A 22,440-nucleotide genomic window follows, 5' to 3' on the forward strand; every position below is an offset into this window, starting at 1 on the left:
CTTTCATGCCCAGTAGTTTTGATTAAAATACTTTTCTCTCCAATATTATTTACGGTCGAGTTTGATGGCATATCGATGCACGATAATTTATAGTCAGTAGCACTTGAACATTGTTTGTTTTCTCAGCTTCAGCTACAACTTGCAGCTTAAATTTAGCAGTATATTTCCTTGCGATCTTTTCTCCATAGCGAATAAGGGTATAACATAAAATGTATATCAGCCCTATTCTACTTAACGTCTTTTGTAACATAACTACAGTGATTGTTTACTATCGTACAATGGTTGAAATGCAAGCAAAACAGGTGTTGTTATCCGATTCGGTTGTTCACAGCTATGGCCTAGGGCGTGTTCATAGCAAATCAGTTGTTTCTCCGTTGGTTGTTTATGGCTGTACTCATTTACTCAACGAGCATAATGTAACTAACGATACAGTACTTTTATCTTCGCTTTTACTTTTTTAACCTATTTAACTAGCTTTTACTTTTTTAACCTATTTAACTAGAAGGTGGGATAGAAATGGAGTAAAAGATGTTAGTCCATAGTAATTTGGTCTCTCAAAACAGGAACTCGCAAGACATACGAGATACATGATAAAATAATTATTTATGGGTGGAAATTTGAGGGCCGCACGATGCGCGAGATTGCACGTTAACGAGCATATAGGGTAAACGAAATAAAGTCGATTCTATGTCATCCTACACATGTCGCCTAAAAGGGAAGCCACTGTTTTGTTTACATTTCATCGCCAATCATAAGCAACCCCTAACACAATACGATAAAGTATGATAATTATCGTTCGTATGACTGAATTGTTCTAATCAGTTATAAACAGCCTGAATTTTAAATAAAAAATGAATATTATGTTATCCTAAACGTAATTACTACCATAATTACACTACGTTACCAAAATATAAAGGTTGCTGTAAGCACAACTTTAACTCGATATTTACATTTTGTCAGCTGGCTGGCCTCGCATAGATAAAAGTTGATTTCACTGATATGGAATTATTCCTCGAATAGGCTATTTATTATGAAGATATGCCATAATATATAAGGTAAATATAGTTTTATTATTAACAGTTTATTTCATAATATGAATCTTTTGATGTATGTTGGTGGTTATCGCACCGAGGCCAAGGCTAGCCTACTGATAAACATCACTTAGAATTCAAGGATTGATTTTTAGAATGGTAGTTTAAGACGACCCCCAATTTTTAGGGGTGGATTTTATGATTTAAAGGTCGTCTTACACATGGAAATACTGTATAATACAGTAACTAACGCATTTACTCGAGATCCAAAATTCATCTTCAAATGCCCTTCATATGAATGTTCCAAATAATACTTCAAAAACAGCTTAAATACCCATCATTTGCTCCAACAGCAAAATACTTGAAAAACAGCTTACATACCCATCATTTGCTCCAACAGCAAAATACTTGTAGTCACAACTAAATGAAAATTCGGTGACATCCTTCAATGCCTTGTAATTAGCGGGTTCTGACAATAAAGGCAGCAGCTGCACAGGATCTAGAAATGCATACATGCAAATAATTTATACCCTCCGTACAAATCCAAAAGTTCAAGAACAGAATATATATTCTAATACAGTTTTGAGACATCTCATCTCTCAAGTGAGGATAATATTGAATTAGGCATATTATAATTACAAATTACAAATGCTGTTAAAAATACATACCAGTCATTGCATTGGAAGACGAACGAATGACAATCTCTCGATCTCCAAATGAGTAAGCACACCATGTATCACTCAGATCTGGATGGAAAATATGAATAATATATACCATTCCCTTTCTTTCCAACAAAAAATTATTTCTAATAAAAAATGAAAACTTCACACAAACCTCCATAAAACCTTAAACTGCTTTACAATTGCTTCACACGTAGGAAAACCTCAATGAAACAAAATATTCCCCCTTACATCTGATGCACCTACCCTTGATATACAGGACATTTAGCTTGTAAAAAACTGAGATACACTGTATATTGTTTATAATGCATAAAGCACTTCACTAATATAGCACTCCAGTTATTCTTTATGCCCTTCTTCCTTCATTCGGAGCACTGAGTTCAGATGCTTTTTTTGATAACTAACATTTTTGGAAAAAATAAGAATTTTCATGATAAAATTATTTGGATACTTACCTACAGTTAGAGTTAGCTTATGTCTTTGCACCATTAGGTGCGATCAGCAATCAACATAAAGCAAAATAACGTTTAGTTAACCCTAGGACTGTCTCTGTTATCATGTTTCCCACCAGGTGGCATTGGAATGTTTACATTCTTGTCAGAATTCTTCATGACAACCCACTAAGATGTGGGGGGGCTGGTTGGGTTTCCACTTTAACCCTTAAACGCCGACTGGACGTACCGTAAGTTGACTAAATTTGTCTGTCGGGTGACGAGCAGACGTACCGTACGTCGACTACAAAAAATTTCAACCTTCAGTCAAAATTGACTTGACCGAAATGGTTGAAAAACGCAATTGTAAGCTAAAAATCTTACATTCTAGTAATATTCAATCAATTACCTTCATTTTGCAACAAATTGGAAGTCTCTAGCACAATATTTCGATTTATGGTGAATTTTTGAAAAAAAAACTTTTTCCTTACGTCCGCGCGGTAACTTGGCCGAAAATTTCAGAAATTCTTTCGTCACTTTGTCGTAATTTTTGCACCGTTTTATATTAGTCGTTACATAAAGTCTTATATATGAAAATGTGCGCAATTTCATGTAAAATGCAACAAAAAACAACCCATGGTTGTAGCTTTTATCAGTTTGGAAATATTTTCATATAAATCACGATAAGTGCCAAAATTTCAACCTTTGGTCAACTTTGACTCGACCGAAATGGTCGAAAAACACAATTGTAAGCTAAAACTCTTACATTCTAGTAATATTCAATCATTTACCTTCATTTTGCAACAAATTGGAAGTCTCTAGCACAATATTTTGATTTATGGTGAATCTTTGAAAAAACCTTTTTCCTTACGTCCACAAGCGGTAACTCGGCTGAACATCTCAGAAATTCTTTCATCACTTTGACGTAACGTTTGCACCGTTTTATATTAGTCATTACATAAAGTTTTATATATGAAAATGTGCGCAATTTCATGTAGAATACAACAATAAATAACTAATGGTTGTAGCTTTTATCAGTTTTGAAATATTTTCATATAAATCACGATAAGTGCCAAAATTTCAACCTTCGGTCAACTTTGACTCGACCAAAATGGTCGAAAAAGGCAATTGTGTCTGCTTTTCTAGAGACCCCAGCGAGGTAGTGACCTATAAAGCTGGCGACTGCTAGATGATCTGTCAACGGGGGCGTGACCACAATGTGACTAGATCATAGACCATACAACAAGGACAAAAGAGCATACCAACCACCTAACCAACACTAAGACATTAGTCTGCAATGGATTGGGAAGACTGTCTCCATCAATCGACCCAACAACCATAAAACCACAATTAAAAAACCCCTCCTAAGCAGGATTAAAGGATAGGAGCAGAGCTACCCCCTGACCCCAAGGTTGTTGAAGCAGCAATGTATGGTCCCAGCGAAAAGCAATTTTCGTATGCTACCTTAACATCTCTCAAGTAGTGTGAGGCAAACACCGAATCGCTTCGCCAAAATGTGGCACTGAGAATGTCACTGAGTGCCATATTTTTCTGGAACGCCATGGAGGTAGCGACCGCCCTCACCAACTTGAAGTTGGAATCGTCACAACAAGAATGTGCCTCCTTGATGACATTCCTAATGAAGAATGCCAGTGCATTCTTCGACATGGGATTAACTGGCTGTCTCACAGAACACCATAAGTTATCCGAGGGGCCACAAATGTCCTGAGTTCTTTTAAGGTAAAACTTGAGAGCTCTAACAGGACATAGAACTCTCTCAGGTTCCTGTCCAATAAGGTCCGTCAAACCTTTAATTTAAAAAAATCTAGGCCACGGATTAGAAGGCCTTTCGTTCTTAGCCAAGAACGTAGGGGTTAAAGAGCAGACGGCATTGTGTCCCTTGAAGCCCACATGACGGTTGATAGCCTGAACTTCGCTCACTCTCTTCGCCATCGCCAGAGCAGTGAGGAAGACCGTCTTCCTAGTAACATCCCTAAAAGATGCAGATTGGAGAGGCTCAAAAGGACTGGACATTAAAAATTTGAGCACAACGTCCAAATTCCAAGTAGGAGGAATTGGCCGAGGAACCTTAGACGTCTCGAAAGACCTCAAGAGATCGTGGAGGTCCTTATTGTCAGACAAATCCAGTCCTCTGTGTCTGAAAACAGAAGAAGCATGCTCCAATAACCTTTGATTGTCAGAACTGCTAACTTGAGTTTTTCTCTCAAATAAAGGAGGAAATCAGCGATCTGGCTCACAGTGGTCGAGGAAGAGGAAATTCCCTTCTTGCTGCACCAACTTCTGAAGGTTGCCCACTTCGATAAACTCTGATAGAGGAAGCTCTTCTGGCTCTAGCGATGGCCCGTGCCACTCGCCAGAAAACCCCTCGCTCTGACCAATTTTTCGATAGTCTGAATGCAGTCAGGTTCAGAGCGGGGAGGTTTTGATGATATCTCGCGAAGTGGGGTTGTCTGAGCAGATCTGCTCTCATAGGTAGGGTCCTCGGGCGTCTACCAACCAGAAGAGAATCTCCGCGAACCAGTGGTTCGAAGGCCAAAAGCGGGCGATGAGAGTCATCCTTGTTCCTTGTGAGGCCGAGAACTTGCGAATCACTTCTCCCAGAATCTTGAACGGGGGGAAAGGCATATCGTCCATCCCCGTCCAATCCCAGAGAAGAGCGTCTATCGCCACTGCCCCCGGGTCGAGTACAGGGGAGCAGTAGAGGGGGAGCCTCGCCGTTCTTGAGGTCGCGAAGAGATCCACGAGAGAGCAACCCCAAAGTTTCCAGAGATCTTGGCAAACCTCCTGATGAAGGGTCCATTCCGTCGGCAGAAGTTGATGGCGCCGACTGGGCAGGTCTGCTCGAACATTTTCGACCCCTGCAACAAATCTTGTGAGGATTGAAATGTTGCGAGCATGAGCCCAAAGGAGAATCTCTCTTGCAAGGCCAAACAGGGAACGAGTGTGTTTCCGCCTTGTTTCTTGAGGTAAGCTAACGCCGTGGTGTTGTCGAGTTCACTTGAACAACACGATCAGAAACTTGGACCTCGAAGAATTGGAGGGCTAAGAAGATCGCCGCCAACTCTTTGATGTTGATGTGCCAGGACACCTGTTCCCCTTTCCAGGTTCCTGACACTTCTTTTCCCCCCCGTGTTGCCCCCCAACCCGCTGGTGATGCGTCGGAAAACAACACTAGGTCGGGGCTCAGAAGCTTGAGGGAGATCCCTTTTCCCAACTTCGCAGGATCGAGCCACCACTTCAGGCACTTCTTTATGGAAGGAAGGATCCTCAATTCCTCTTCCAAGTCTTCCTTGTTTTGCCAGTTCTCCAATAGAAAGAACTGAAGAGGCCTGAGATGCAGTCTTCCCAGAGAAACAAACTTCTCCAGCGAGGAAATGGTCCCCAGCAGACTCATCCATTCCCTTACCGAGCATGTTTCCTTCTCCAAGAAGACCGAGACTTTTTCGCAACATTGAAACTGCCGTTCTTGCGATGGAGACGCTAGAAAAGCCGCTGAATTCATCTGAATCCCCAGATAAACAATGGACTGTGAGGATCAGCTGCGACTTTTCCACACTGACTAGAAGTCCCAGGGACTTCACGAGTTCCAGAGTTAACTGAAGGTCCTCCAGACACCTTTGTTTTGATGGCCGCACGAATCAACCAGTCGTCCAGGTAAAGAGAGATCCTGACGCCCGAGAGGTGCAACCACATCGCTCGTTCTTCATAAGAAGCGTAAACGCCCTCAGGGCTGTGCTGAGTCCAAAGCAGAGAGCCCTGAACTGGTAAGTCTTGCCCCCAAGACAAACCGGAGATACTTCATCGAACGCGATGAATAGGAATGTGGAAGTAGGCATCTTGGAGATCCAACGATACCATCAATCCCGGGACGAAGGGCTCCTAATATTGACTGAGACGTCTCCACCTTGAACTTGTCCTTCAGGACAAAGTCGTTCAGCCTGCTGACGTCCAAGACGGGTCTCCAACCTCCTGAATGCTTCGGGACTAGAAACAGTCTGTTGTAAAATCCCGGGATTTTGTGTCTAAGACCTGCTCCACTGCTCTCTTCTCGATCATCTGTTAGAGAAGTTCAAACAGAATTTTCTGCTTGGCAGGATGGTAATGTGGAGACAGATCTCTGGGGTTGGAGACAAAGGAGGAAGAGTCAGAAAAGGAATTAGGTAGCCTCTCTCTACTACTTGAAGGGACCAAGCATCTGCCCTCTCTCTCTCAGGCTTGGGCAAAATGAAGAAGCCTGGCTCCTACTGGTGTCTGGAGGTGAAAGGAGTCACTTGCCACCTCTCTTGGAGGCGACTTTGCCTCTAGGGAAACCTCTCCCTCGAGGCACGGGTTTGGAAGCTCCCCATGGAAGCTCCTCCACGAAAGGGCTGCTTCTTCTTAGCCTGCTGTGGAAAAGAAGAGGACGATGATGGAGCTGAAGGATGCTTAGAAGACCTGGAAAGGAGGTCTTGAGTCGCCTTCTCTTGAAGGATAGCAGCGATATCTTTAACCAAGGTCTGGGGAAAGAGATGGCTTGAGAAAGGAGCGAACTGTAGCTCTCCCTTCTGTGTAGGGAAACCGACTTCGCCGAGAAAGAGCAAAACAATGCCCTCTTCTTTAAAAGGGCCGAAATGAAAACTGCGAAGCAAGTTCTTCAGAGCCATCCCTGACGGCCTTATCCATGCACCGCAGTACACTGGACAGCTCCCCAGACTAATGGAACTCGGGCTAGTAGCCTTCGTGTGCAAAACTCCCAGACACCAGTCCAAGAAGTTAAAGACTTCCACAGTCCTGAAGAGTCCTTTAAGATGGTGGTCTATTTCCGTAAGAGTCCAAGAAACCTTAGAAGAGGACAAATGAGATCTTCTGGAGGCGTCAACAAGACTCGCAAAAAGTCTCCTTGAGAAGTCGAGGGAACTGTCAAGCCAATATCTTCACCTGTCTCATACCACATGCCTGCTTTGCCGGACAAACGTGAAGGAGGCAAAGCGAAAGAAGACTTTCCTTGGTTTTTTCTCGTAGTCATCCAGTCCTGAACCTTCTTGAATGCCCTCTTGGTAGAGAAGGACTTCTTCATCTTAAGAAAACTAGGAGTTCTTCTCGCTTGAGACGAAGCCAACTGTGAAGGGGGAGAGCGAGGAGCTGAAGCTTGAAAAGTATCAGGAAACAAGATCCTTAAACAAAACAGTCAGAGTTTGATAATCAGTAAAAGAAGAAGCTTGTTTCTCTTCGTCCGAAGGCTCTGACGGAAGGGGTTCTTCTTCCTCCGCTGGAGGGTCAAGAGAGCGAGGAGGAAGGAGACCCGACTCGCCGATACGTAAGCGGGACCTGTCGTATTTAGAAGAAGTCGTGGCTAAATCCTGAAGAACGACAGAAGTCGAAGCGGGAAGTTGAGCATCAAGAAGCACTGCAGGCGTGGTGTCAACGAAAAAAGGGCGTGAAGATATAACGCGAGGCGAGCGAGGAGCGTCCTGGCGGGGAGCGCGCGCAGCTCCAAGGCTGGATACGGAAAGAGCTTCACGTTGTGGCGCGCGCAAAGCGTCCTGATTGGGAGCGCGCCGAGACTCAAGGCGAGGCGCGTGAGAAGCGTGAGGAGCAAGCGAAGCACGAGACACGCGCTCCTGGCGCGTATCGAGAGAAACGTCCAACTCTTTAAATCGGGGAAGACGAGAAGAAAGCTCCTTTATGCCTTCTTTAGGTGAAAGACGAGAAGCTTCATGCGATCAAGCAGACGAAGACGACGAAGCAGGAGACGAAGGAGAAGGCCTAGACTTCTTAACAGGCAGATGCAGATCCTTACGACGAGGCCTGTCCTTTCTACGGTCCATGAGAGTATCCAGCTGCTGTTGCAAGCCCAACAAAATCTGCTGTTGGAGAAACAGCTCTCTCAGGAGAAGGGCTGAACCTGCGAGAAGGAGAGGGGAGAAGGGATGTCTTCTTCTTTCTCACCGGTGAATAAGCAACAGCCCTTGCCTTAGCGTGACTGGGGGGGTCGAGCAGCGTCATCATCCGTTGCACAACGAAACTTCTTCCGCTGAGGAACATCCCGAAAACTTTCAGGGAAGAGCACAAAACGTCTAGAGGAAGAGGACGTGGCGTCCTCTCCTCTCAAGCTTCTCTTAAGAGGGCGAGAGTCCAACCGAGCTCCAACCCTGACGTGGGGAGGGCGTGTCGGAGGACGAAAGCAATCCTTATGGATGCGTGCCCGTGCACGATCCCTGGCAGCCTGGGTAGGGTCATCAGGACCTGCCGAAGGGACGTCAGATCGGTGGGAAGTCCCCGTAACCTTCATGCGGCTTTCGACATGCCCCCTCCCTGTATCCTGGGAGTTCGGCAGAGGTCCAGGCCTAGAAGCATTATAGGGCCGATCTGACGCCCCCTCCACAACACTAGGGGCATCTTTGCGCTTGCAGGGCATTCACTTTGTTTTCAAGAGCGCGAATTGACTCTAAAACGAGAGCCAAGGTATTATTCTCTGCAGCAACAACCTCAGGGCCCGAAGGCAACACTACGGGGTTAGGACTAAAAACTACAGGGTTACTAACATGAGAAATCCCTGACTGTCCGTCTACAGAAGCACTCCTGGAGGAAGACCTCCTCAACCTATCACGCTCCAATTTGCGCATATAGGATTCATACTTCTTCCACTCCCCTTCAGATAATCCCTCACATTCATTACAACGATTATCCATAGAACATTCCATACCCCTGCATTTCATACATAAAGTGTGAGGATCTACAGAAGCCTTCGATAGCCTCACCTTACAATCACCCAAGCTACAGATACGATAGCTAGAGGAAGACATCTTATTTAAAGAAAAGTCAAAAGCAAAATCAAAACGGTCCAGAAAAGCGTATGCCAAGTCACAGATCCAAGTCGAAACCAAAAACAACCAAAATACTTAAGTGACAACAAATTTCCGAAATCCAAATGGCGGGGAACTGACAACAGGTGTTGACAGTCCGGCGACAGAGAAAATCTGAATAGAAAATGGAAATGGTTCCTGATGCCCGCCTCCCAGCGGCGGGAATGTGTACTAACCACCTAATCGGCCACTGCGTGTGCGCGAATTTTGAAATTCTGTCGGACTTCGGAGATTACAGCTATATATATATCTGACAGGTAAGTCTCATGAACAAAAAATATATTTATTCATTTAAAGTTAATATCGAAAACATATCCGACTTCCATTATTTTCATTACTAACAATTATTTTCATAAAAACAAGAGGTATGGCAAATTTTGCTATCGGGAAGCTGTAAACAATACATGGCGGTGCCCTTGTGGCCGCGCAACAAACTAATGGTGCCTGATTCAAAACCAGGCTGAACCACGGGAGTTCCCAGACCATAGAATGCTGGTTTTAAGAGGTTCAACTGTAGTATGTCTGTATCCCTATAACTCTATCAGTTCATATACATCACTATCACTTTCTTCAAAATGGATGATACACGAGCCGGTGAACATGAACGCTGAACTACCAAATAACTCCCGCGATTAATGTGTCGAATCTGAACCGGAAAGACGGTTGAAAGAGGTGGTGAAGAGCACAGACCTTGGTCCTGAGACACGCCATGGTTCCCTGTCCTCTGAGAAGACCAACACACCCAGGGCAGCCCAGAGGGTGGGCTACACAGACGCCATGGCTCCTACATCTTTCTCATGGAGGAAACCAAAAAGGGTCAATCACTGGGGGGGGGGGCAATCTTTGCCCTAATACTGTATATACGTTCAAATTCTAACCATAATAAAAGAACCTAACCTCAATTGAGGTAGGGTGGAATTGATTCATCAAAACTCCAAGCTGCGACATGACTTTTAAGATCTGTTTGGAGCTCAAGCTAATTTAAACCTGACGTCCCATTGCTCTACAGTATATTGCGCAAGTCGATAAGGTGTGTCTGTGACACAGAATGCTGAATATCAAACATAACGTAAGAGGTTGTAATTTTATACTCGCAGAGAGTGTCCATCTAATGCCACTTTTACAGCAGGGGACACCACAAGCACTTCAATACTCAGACCAAGTATCCTGTATTCTGCCTCAAAGGGAGGTTTACTTTATTTTTCCCAAGTGAAAACTTGTTGGCTGTCTTGTTGCAAAACTGTCACTGAATCTGGTTGCTGGAGAAGCAGGGAACAAATTGTGAGCTAGCTGATTTGGACTTTGCAGCCAATTGAGGCTTGTCAAGTCACAGTAAAATCCAAACTTGTCTCTTCAATGTTGAATACAAAACTCATTTTTCTTTACAATAATTTTTGATAAGTAAATTAAAGTTACTGATTTAAATAAGTTTTTGAATGAGCTAAAAATCATCTAGCTTAACGTTATGTCTATTGTGTAACTTATCAAGCATGAAAAGATTAATTTAAACTACATGAATATATACAATGTAGGAGAGTGGCACAATAAATGCAATTAATACAAGTTAGCAGGGACTGCTTCTCTTGAAGTTTGTAAGTGGGCATAAAAGCACTATTGAAACTGAAAAAATGTTGGATTTGTTTGTGTCCTTGACAAAACAGTTAACAAAATGATATTTTCATAATAAAATAAATTTTTGAACATACTTACCTGGTAGTTATATATATAGCTTAAGTCCCTGACGTCACGGCAGAATTTCAAAAACTCGCAGCAATCGCCGATCGGTAGTCAGGTGAACCACCTGTGCGCCCTCTACCCAGGTACCTGGAACCATTCCAACTATTCCTCAGATCTTCCATGCCCCTAGTCTCTAGAGGGGAGGAGGGTGGGAATTTAATTATATATAACTACCAGGTAAGTATGTTCAAAAATTTATTTTATTATGAAAATATCATTTTTAAACATCTAACTTACCTGGTAGTTATATATATAGCTGATTGACACCTTTGGTGGAGGGTCAGAGACAGCCAACATCGTTGGAATTTGCTTAAGGGTTAATAAACCAACTTAAGGTCCTTACCTGGATTAAGGAAGCTGACTTCAATGAACTCCCTCATTTTGTCTGCTTTCCTTAAGAGGTCCAGCGATCCACTCAGGGGCTGAAGACCTCTAGGAGCTGCCAACCGGTGTACCAACCTCTATGTGACAGACAACCTATAATACCCTTGTTCGGGCGCCACCAAGGGACAAAAATGATCATTTGACTAAAATTGATGATTGTGGAAGACTGCATTCAATCTTCACAACCAACCATAAAATTTCAACCATTCCAATGTAAGAACAAAGGGTATTGTTTTATGGAATTGGATTAAGGAAACTGAGTTCAATGAACTCCGCCTCATTATGTCTGTACTCCTTAAGAGGTCCAGCGATCCACTCAGGGGCTGAAGACCTCTAGGAGCTGCCAACCGTGTACCAACCTCTATGTGACAGACAACCTGTTCCGGCGTCACCAAGGAACAAAATGATCATCTGACTAAAATCAATGATTGTGGAAGACTGCGTTCAATCTTCACAAACAACCATCAAATTTCAACCATTCCAAGGCAAGAACAAAGGGTATTATTTTATAGGATTGGATTAAGGAAGCTGACTTCAATGAACTCCCTCTCATTATGTCTGCATTCCTTAAGAGATCCAGCGATCCACCCAGGGGGCTGAAAATCTTTAGGGGCTGTCAACCGGTGTATAACCTCTATGTGACTAGACCTCCTCTCAATACCCTTGTTCCGGGCTCTACCAAGGAACTTTCATCCCAATGATTGCGGAAGACTGCGTCCAGTCTTCACAAACAACCATAAAAATTCTCAATTCCAAGGTAAGAAAAAGGGTATTGGTTTATGGGATTGTAGGGGTATTCCCTCTCCCATTACTGAATTAGATGCTATAAACGGGCACAGCGTATAGCAATCTTCGCATAATGTCTTGACTTGTTTTAGATAGTGAGAGGCAAATACTAACTTGCTTCTCCAGAAGGTCGTGTCCAAGATACTCTGCAGGGACCTGTTCTGTTTAAGAGCTACAGAGGTTGCTACTGCCCTGACCTCGTGTCGTCTTTACTATCAGAATCTTGTAGTCTATCTCTCTACATTCCATATTTGCTTCTTTTATCAACTGTCTGATAAAATAAAACAGAGCATTCTTCGACATCTATACAGAGAGCTTTTTGACTGAGCACCAAAGCCCTTCTGAATCCCTTCTTAAGTCCTTTGTCCTATCCAGGTAGAGCCTTAGAGCCCTTACCGGGAATAGGACTCTCTCTCTCTCCTCCCCTGTTATGTCCGTTAGGTTCGAATCTCGAACGTTCTGGGCTAGGGTTGTGTGACAGTATTCATTTTTTTGCAAGGAAGCCTAGTTGCTGAGAGCATGTATCTCACTAACTCTTTTAAGCTCTTGACCAAACTGACCAAGAAAAAGAGTTTTCATGGTGAGGTCCTTTAAAGATGTCCTCTGCAAGGGATCGAACCTACTCCCCATGAGGAACCTCAGGACCACATCTAGGTTCCATGCTGGTGAGTTCTCTATATACAAATTTGGGTTACAGAAATATTGGAAGAGGACACATGGTTGTCCTTGCACCATCCTCTAAATACCTCCCACTTGGATTGGTATACCTTAATGGTGGATAACTTCCTTGATTTGCGATAGCGCCAGCTGCCTCCTTCGAAAAACTACTGGCTCTTGTGAGTTTTCCGATAGTCCAAAAGCAGTTACTAGTAGCGCTTGTAGGTTTTGGTAATATCTTTCCAAGTGGGGTTGTTTGAGTAGATCTACTCTCTGAGGTAGGCTACTCGGGATGTCCACCATCCAATCCAGTCCTTCTGGGAACCAATCTCTTGTCGTTTAGTAAGGGGCCACAAGGGTCATTCCGGTCCTCTCATGTGACACAAATTTTTTCAGTACCCTGTGTATTATCTTGAAATAGGGAAATGCATACACGTCCAAGTTGGACCAGTCCACCAGGAACGCTGCGTCTATGTATATAGCCCCGGGATCTGGTACTGAGAGCAGTAAGTGTCCAACCTCTTCGTTTGCGCTGTGGCGAAGAGATCTATGCAAGGACGTCCCCAAAGTCCTGATGTAAGCGTTCATTCTTTTGAGAGGACTTTATTTCCTGCTCAGAATGTCCGCCTCACATTTTTCTCCCCTTGGATAAAGTGGGTTACTAGTTTTACATTCTCCTCCTTTGCCCAAAGAAGAGATTCTCTTATTGTCTCGTATAGAGACCTGGGAGTGAGTGCCCCCTTGTTTGCTGATGTAGGCCAACGCTGCCGTGTTGTCGGTGTTGACCTGCACCTCTTTGTTCCCCACTGTGTTCGAACTCCTGAGAGCTAGAAGGATTGCAGTTAGTTCCTTCTAATTGATGTTTAACTCCTCCTGCTCTCTGGTCCAGGAGCCCGAGACTTTTATTTCCCTCGTGTTGCTCCCCATACTGAGTCCGACGCAGCGTGGGATAACAACACTAGGTCTGGGTTCCTCTAATATAGAGAAGGACCTCCTGGAGCTTGACGGGGCGTTCCACCACTACAAATACGGTCTTATTGGTTCCAAAATGGGGATGCACTTGGTCTCCAGTTCTATTTCCTTGTCCCAGTTCGATTTAGATGAAACTGTAACGGGCATACAACTAACCTCTCAAAGGAGACAAACCGTTCCAGCGAGGAAAGGGTTCCCAGCAGACTCATCCATTCCTTTGCCAAGCATGACTGTCTCTTTATAAAGTTCTGAAATTTTCTTGAGGCTTGTCCTGTCTTTGCAATAAACGGAAAAGCCCGAAAATCCTGACTCTGAATCTTCATCCTAAGGCATAGAACCTCTTGGGATGGGATCGGCTGAGATTTCTATCTGTTTATCAGTAGACCTAATTCTTTGTTAGACGCTTGATGCCAGTGCATCTTGCGTCCTGAGCTAACTCCACGTCTTGGCTTCCAATATCTTGAAGCCTGACGTCCTGACGTCCAATGCCTTGACGCTTGACGTCTTGGGTTCATTGACGCTTGTCATCATGGTGTTTCACTCCTAGATGCTTGACGCCACTGCATCCAGCGCTAGAGTTTCATTCACTACGCTCAGCGTCTTAAACTTCTGGACGTCTAGAAGCTTTAGTTGGACGTCTATTATCCTTCTTCTGTTTGCCTGGTTGTCACGCTTTGCAGCCGGAAAGACAAAGTCTGCTGCATATTTATAGTAAAGCTATATGCGGGCTTCCTGCTGTTGGGGACAGGCTGGGGAAGTCTCAACTACGGCAATTATTTCCTTCTCATCGTCAAAAATGGACCGTGGAGGTTCAGCAGATGAGTACCAATCCGAAGGAGGAAGAGGAGGATGTAATGAAGGCAGCACAGTGTCCGCCACGCTCTTGCAGCCCGGTATCCTGACTGAATAGAACTGTCTACGTTTGTTCTTAGTAGGAGAGCTACCCTTGGGGCTGGAAGGGAAGAGCTCCGGGCTGCTGCTGTGGCTACAATCTGTAGTCTATGAAGTGTTATCATGACGTCCCTCAATATTGGGTAACTTGCTCTTGAGAGGTCTCGGCTCCAGAGCCAGACGTCAACCTTGTCTGTTCAGGCCGAAAGAGAGAGACCAAACTATAAAACCTTTCCGTGGACGAACTTCAGAAAATTCTTGGAGATCGGGTGCATGGGGACGTGAAAATACGCATCCTGGAGGTCCAGTGAGGCCATCCAGTCATGCTGTCTGACCGCTGCTAGAACCGATTTTGTCGTTTCTATAGCGACCTTTGTTTATTGCACAAAAAAAGTTGAGTGCAATCCCGTCTAGCACCGGTCTCTAACCCCCAAGCATTTGGGGATCAGGAATAACCGAATGTAGAATCCTGGGAAATCGGATCCTGAATTCTCTGTCTGGTCTCCTTTGCAACATCATAGACACTTGTTGCTGTAGCACCTTTGCCTTGGTTCTGTCGTTGCATTTGGCAGAAAGGTCGAATTGTCTTGTTACTAGAGGGGGCCTACTCAGGCTGGACAGTCTGGCTCCTACCGCAGTCTGCAGGAGAAGAAAGGCAGGTCCTCCTTCTTCCCTGTGTAGAGCCTCTTTGTTGTCATTCATCTACCCGCCCTAGAGGAACCTCTATCGGAGGGTCGACCACGAAAGAGCTGAGATACCTGAAACACAGGAACCTCAGCCTTACTCTTTTTAGCGATGAAAGTCGTAGGTAGGACTTTTCTTGCTGTTTTAGATCTTAAATCTTACGTGGTTTTCTGGGCCAAAGATGAAAAGGCCTCTATACCAAACCTTGAGAGAAGGGGTGAGAGGAAAAAAGAGGTATAAATCAATTCTGATTTTGATTGGACGTGACCCCATTAGCCAGGAAAGAGCAAAGATGGGCCCTTTTCTTCAGGAGTCCCGCTGAGAAAGGTGCAGTTGATTCGTTGGAACTATCTTCGAGTCCGTTATCCATACACGACATCAGATATATGAGTTCTTCGGTGTCAGTCGTGTTGAATAATTCCATCTTCCTTACTAAATCTCCAAATTCTTTTGAGGGTGGTTCAATTCTGATATCGACCAACAACTTCGTTTTCCCCATGGCCACTCGACGAAAAGAGTCAACAAGATTCGAGAAGGTTCCTGGGAAGGGGCAGGTATTTCTTCAAACGATTCTCCAGTTTGATACTAAACGCTAGACCTTGAGCTAGTTTGGTTGGAGGAAAACAAAGGCTGTCTTTCATTGTTTCTCCTTCTGAAAGTATCCATTCTTCGATTTCGAAGACGGAAGTAGCGGCGTCTTTCAAATATCATCTTTAAGCCTGCGTCCTGGCGTCCAAATGCTGCCCTCTTAGACGCCTTCACAAGAGTAAATTCTGAAGGTCCTGGCGTCCAGCTTCTCGGCGCTGGGCTTCGGCGCTTCGGCGTCCTGGCGTCCAACGAGAGAACTGGCGCCAATGCAGCAGTCAGGATAAATTTCTCTGGGAAAAATTTCCGAAAATAGCTTCATAAGCACAACAGGACCGAGTTTTCAAGTCAACATGATAAAAGCTTCTGAGAGGGATTTTACCTGTTGGGCCAGGGTCTGAATGGCAGCCAACAAATCATTAAGTATTGGGTCCTTACCTGTTTCAGTAGGGGTTCAGAGACTACCACTACGGGAGAAGGATCAATAGGATAGTTATCACGGGAAAAGAATTAACTATTCCCTGGTTATATCAAGAAGAGTGAGAAACAGTACTCTTGGCTCTTCTGAGCCGGTCTTTCATTCCCGTTCTTCAGACATACTAAGTGGGGATCCAAGGAGACTTTAGCAAGCCACTTGCATCCCCACACACACATCTTCACACTGATGAAGTCAGATATGTTATAAGAAAATCCAAAAGCGAACAAGCGAAAGCCAAGCCAAAGTGTACTTCACCAAAATAAGTTGCGAAAAAACACAGGCTACGAGCGAAATTCCATCGATGTTACCGACACAGCGGCAGGGGAAGATCTGAGGAATAGTTGGAATGGTTCCAAGTACCTGGGTAGAGGCGCACAGGTGGTTCACCTGACTACCGATCGGCGATTGCCGCGAGTTTTTGAAATTCTGCCGTGACGTCAGGGACTTAAGCTATATATATAACTACCAGGTAAGTTAGATGTTTAAAATTACTGTGGTAGAGATTCCCATTGGGATTTTTCTGAAGCAACTCCTTTCTTAAAAAAAAAAAAAAAAAAAAAAAAAAAAAAAAAAAAAAACTAGTTAAAATCATGAAAATAATACTGAGAACAAGAGTAAAAATGAAGTAACGCATAACACTCACATTTGAAAAGCAAGAATCACTTACCAGTTTTCTCTGGGCATACCAAAGGAGCCCATTCAACTTTATATACAGACTTCTGGTGGTAATATGCACATGAAGTTACACGTCCTGATATGTCAACCCAACCAACTTGCCCAGAAGCTGTACCAAACAAGAGTTTCCCCTCATGTTCTGGATGCCAAGACATCTATAAGAGAAAATTATTTTATTACAAATGAAAATTATTACAACAAAAATACACAAAAATTTGCTTAGCTAAAAGTTCACCTACATGTTTCCAGAATTATGGGTAGTTGTACCTGGTAACTGTGAAAACAATTACAGTATTTCCAGTATTCCATCAGATTTAATACATAGAAAAACTATGCAAAAATAATCTCTCATTTAATTAAATACAAAAATACTTACTGACATAATCTTGCCCTTTATATTCTGCCAAACAACTTGAGTTTGTAAGGGCACTTTACCCTCGAAATTAATAAGTCGTATGATATTTTCCTGAGATCCAATGGCCAATCTGAAAAAGAGGAATCCTTCATTCACTAAAGTTCCTTTTATAAATCATATCTGATGATATGAAATAACAAAACCCAATAAGCATTTCTAATGAAAAACTGAAAAATGAGGTGGAGCAGCAAGGCAATAGCCGCTGTCTCAGCAGGCAGGCCCATGCATCCCCCAAAACAACACCCTTAGTTCACAGGGCCAGTATGGTTGGTCACATGAATGAAAATTTATCAAACCTGAGCAAAATTGTAACCCAAGACCAAAGGACTGGGTTGCTGACAATCCCACTTAATTTCCAATTTCCAGGATCCTAGTAAATTAGCTGCAGCAATGACTAACTTGGTGAGATTTTTAGTATCTGATGTTAATTATGGATATGAATGATGATTCACATAATTCACTAAGTAAATTATCTGTTCTTCCCTGAACAAGCTGAACTTAGGAACCCAGACTTGCAAAACAGAACACCGTTGTATAAATTGGGAAAAACTTATTTGATGAGTACTAAACTTGACAGTGTATAAAAACTGATTCCCCAAAACATATGGCTCTAAAACAGCCTATGGGTCTTACATATGATGAGGTACCTCGCTGGCTAATGTTTATTCAATCTCTAAAGAATCAAAACAATCACCTACCCTACCTATAAATTCCATAATACTGTAATACTGTATTATATACTCAACAATGCTTGTACAACAAAACATGCTTTTTCACACAAGCCCATTAACCACATATTGCTTCTTGCCCAAGGTCAAGGATATAGAGAACATTTGGATGCCAGCAAAATTTCCCTATATGAGTAAACTTGAAGTAAATAATACAAGGTTGTGAAGTAAATTACAAGAGATACAAGAAAAGAAAACTAAATAAATAGAATCTTAAAAGACAAGAAAAGAACAGCAAAACACAGAAGGAACAGAGCAGCAGAAAAATGTCATCAATTTATTATACAGTTGACATACTTCAAACTTACAGATACACACAAAAATAGACTACACAAGGACTTGAATTTAAAATCAGGACCAATTAACTAGTTTGTTAACAATAATTGTCCTTACACTGTTGTGTTGCTTTGTGCTGCTTCTGCTTTGCTAATCTACTCTTGTTCTCATAATTGTTTTATAATTTTTTTTTACTTTTATATATCTTTTATCATTTACATCATGATCTGTATTATTCAAAAAACTACTTAAATAACTAAAATAACTTAAATGCAGCCATGAGCAGCTGCACCTCTTCAGAGAGAGTACTCAAGAAAATTCACAAAAAACTTTTCATCTCCAGATACCAACCTATGATCCCACAGCTCAAGTTGTTGAGATCTTGCACAAACTTATCCTCCAAGAATACGTTACCCAATTAAACTAATTATCCAATAAAACTAATTTAAGAATATTAAAAGTCCTTTCAACCAAAATTTCTCAGATTTTCATGTCATACAGGTATTTCCAGTTGTCCCCTCCTCCAAATACTAACCAATGATCCCTCAGAGGAACGAAGAAATTTCATGAAAATTTATTATCACAGGACAGGTTTCTCCAGAGGAACTTGTGTAAGAAAATTAAAATGCTCTTTTGTGGCCCAAAGATCTCTGATATCCCATGATACAGGTATTTCCAGTTGTCCCCATCCTATAGATGAAAACCCCACAGATGAAAGAGACCTGAAAGAGACCTTAAGTACACCTATCCTCACGAAATGAGTTTCTCCATGGACATAAATTTCAGTCAAATGACTATCACAAAAGAATTCCTTACATAGAGACTCAGCAGAAGTCTTCAAGAGTTTCTACATCCTGATTTAAGCCATGAGAACAAAAGCTTTCACAACTTAAAGCACCGCAGATCCTAACCCAAAAAGCTGGCTTCAATTCAGATTATTTATAAGCAACTAAAATGACAAAACTGGATGGCAATGGAATGAGCCAAAACTACTGCAGGAGATATCACTATATTAAAACAAAAATATACTGCACAGAAATTGGATGAACACACCTTGAAAATAAGCGTCTTCCATGTCAATGGCTGCCATGAAATTCTAACCACAGAGCAGGCAACAATCACCATTATAGACGTATTTTTGGGATGCCAAATGAAGAACCAAATCAATTGTAATGGCACCAACCTCTATTTAATCTATAAACACTTCTTCACTGGTAATTTTTCTTCATTAAATTACATCACTAAGGGCATTATCATCATAAGGAATGGCAATTGCAGCAAAAGTATCAATTTCTCTCTTATCCAAAAAAGACAAACTTGAGATAATATCATTTGCTATATACAAGACTATGTTCAAAAGGTTAGTGATAAAACTAAATTTGAACATACAAAAATTTATCAGGTGGTATCCAATGATACAATGAGAGTACACAATATGAAAACAAATGAAATATCATTGTATAGTTCTGTACATAATGTTCACTTGTTTTGCATCTGAACATTGTCAGAATTCAAGTAACATCAGAAGAAAAGTAAAGTGGTAGTGTGAAAAGGAGTCTGGTCCTTTTACTAGAGCTTGAACATCCTCAAAATAACATCAAAAGAAACGTGAACTATCGATGCCAAAAAATGTTTGCTCCTCAAAGCAACTTGGAGAAAAGTGAACTCTTTCCACTGGGATTAGAACATCCTTATACAACACTAAATTTTGCCTCTCACGTTTCTGATGAACCTTTTTTGCCACAAATGGCAAATAAAATAATGAGTTGTGCTTTAAAGTTTAAGTTATCAATATTGCTGAAAATTGTTAAATTACAAAATGATCTGAATAATTATCAAATACTAGCATTTACAATAGCCAAATTCTTGAATTTCAGTATGTAAATCAAGAACTCTACATAAAAAATACATTCTTAGTGGTGAAACCTAAGAAAATATTGTAAAAAAACAATAACTTGATGACACTTCTGGTCACCAAAATTAAATTACTCAATCAAGATACTGTCAAAATTCAAAACCTTTAGTAGCAAATTCTATTTAAGCACTGCTAAAATAAATAACATGCAAATATTCTCCTTTTACAGTATATTTCACATACCTATTGACATCATGTGGACAGAATGCTAAAGAAGTGGCACATGCTCCAAGGATGGGATACTGAAACATATGGGAAGAACTGACTACATGATAGCCTTGCAAAAACCGGTCTTGACCACAGCTAACAGCAATATTTCCAATCACTGTTAAATTGTATATGGCTCGCATATGTAAGTGATGAATTACCTGTTAAGGAATAAATATACATGTATTTAACAGAAATGGAAGATTAAAAAAGAATAAAAATAACAGAAAATATTTGTAAACACTGCAAGTGCTTCATAAACAAAATATGAACATTTTTCAGAGCTTAATATGATGTTGATGATAACAACCATAACCTAGATACAAGAAAAACAAAAACATGATGCAAATCTGAAAATTATGAGCAACAAGCATTCTATACTGCAACAAGATCTTACTCGAAGCACTGAGACCTTGAATGATAATTCAGTTATAAGAGTACTGCATAAATACATATACAACCAAGAAAAGATAACTGTTAATAAAACTGTTTCCAAATACAGTACATTAATTACTCTGTATCATAAATATTTAAAAAATTCAGTAATGAACCATCAAGACATATAACAGACATCCCAATGGGTGTTCATTAGTTCTACCATTGTAAATATGTACTTCTATTATTATAAAAAAAAATTTTACCAAATAGATCATATTGATGGTTATAGCTACAACCTCAGTCATTTACGACCAACCAGCATTGAATAATAATACCAACACAAGCGGGGATGATAGGAATGTTACACACCTTAGGAAATACCTGCCTTATGGTCTAAAATGAAAGGCTCTGTCTGGTAAAATGTATTTAGCATTTCAGGTTCTGCTAAAGTTTTGGCAAAATTGTGTATTTTTCAGGAAACACAAATGTCAAAAACTCTTCTTCACTGCAATCTCATTCCATTTCTGAATTTTTAATCGCTCTGATTTCTGAAATACCTAAATACGAAAAACACTCATTAATTACCGTGTATCTTCCACCTCCTGGCCATAACTTCCACATGAGTAATTCCCCTTTCGGTGTTGTTGACATCAGGTCACTTTTGTACCATGACAGCGAAATGTGTTGCTTTCCTGTTGTTTTCTCCTTTCCATACTGAAAAGATTGTAATTAAAAATATGTACAGCTAAAGTGTTATAAGATCTGCTGGACACAAAGAAAACAAGCTGAATCAGTTACTGCTGTAAATAGTAAAAAATTATGTCAAGCCTTTTAGCCCTTAAACGCCGAGCCTCTATTTACAAAAACGTCTCCCGTATGCCGGCTGCGTTCGGGAGCTAGCGCCGAAGCGGAAAAAAAGTTTTTTTTTTAAAAATCACAGCACGCTTAGTTTTTAAGATTAAGAGTTCAATTTTGGCTCCTTTTTTTCTCATTGCCTGAAGTTTAGTATGCAACCTTCAGAAATGAAAATAAATATCATTATCATATATAAATATTGGAATATATGACAGCGAAAAAAAAAACTCATATATAATTGTATACAAATTGCGCTGTAAGCAGAACGGTTAAAGGTAATGAGTTACTTTTTCTTAGTTGTATTGAACACTAAATTGCGATGATTTTGGTATATAACAGATTGTAAAATGATTAAAGCAACACAGAGAAAATATTATCACAAAATGATGCATGAATTAAATGTAACGCTGGACGTAAAAAAAGTTTTTTAAAAAATTCACCATAAATCGAAATATTGTGCTAGAGACTTTCCAATTGTTTCAAAATGAAGGAAATTGATTGAATATTATTAGACTGTAAGTTTTTTAGCTTACAATTGCATTTTTTGACCATTTCGATTGAGTTAAAGTTGACCGAAGGTTGATTTTTTTCTATTTATCGTTATTTCGATGTAGATATTTAAAAACTGTGAAGAGCTAAAGGAATGATTTATTTTTTGTTGTATTCTACGTCCTGTTGCCTCACAAATACGCAAACACTCGCCAAAGTTCTGCAAAACACGGATGCGTCAAGATATCGCTCTCCGACGATGCGCCGCTGATGCTTTCTGGTGCGAGAAGGAAGAAATTCACGCATGCGCGTCTGGGTGA

At 41.4% G+C, this 22,440-nt stretch overlaps 1 protein-coding gene across 4 annotated transcripts in view; it reads right to left on the reverse strand.

The window, feature by feature from the left end:
- LOC136839274 (gem-associated protein 5-like) overlaps positions 1 to 22,440 on the reverse strand; it is a 76,324-nt gene that overhangs the window by 30,127 nt on the left and 23,757 nt on the right. For all 4 annotated transcript variants that reach the window (XM_067105073.1, XM_067105074.1, XM_067105075.1 and 1 more), the window contains exons 7-12: positions 21,362 to 21,490; positions 20,375 to 20,559; positions 17,234 to 17,342; positions 16,850 to 17,012; positions 1,700 to 1,777; positions 1,413 to 1,530 (exon numbers count right to left, since the gene is read on the reverse strand). In XM_067105073.1, coding sequence (XP_066961174.1) covers positions 1,413 to 1,530; positions 1,700 to 1,777; positions 16,850 to 17,012; positions 17,234 to 17,342; positions 20,375 to 20,559; positions 21,362 to 21,490 — 782 coding nt within the window. The remainder of the gene's footprint in view (positions 1 to 1,412; positions 1,531 to 1,699; positions 1,778 to 16,849; positions 17,013 to 17,233; positions 17,343 to 20,374; positions 20,560 to 21,361; positions 21,491 to 22,440) is intronic.

Source organism: Macrobrachium rosenbergii, chromosome 6 (genome assembly GCF_040412425.1).
Source record: "Macrobrachium rosenbergii isolate ZJJX-2024 chromosome 6, ASM4041242v1, whole genome shotgun sequence".
NCBI lineage: Eukaryota > Metazoa > Arthropoda > Malacostraca > Decapoda > Palaemonidae > Macrobrachium > Macrobrachium rosenbergii.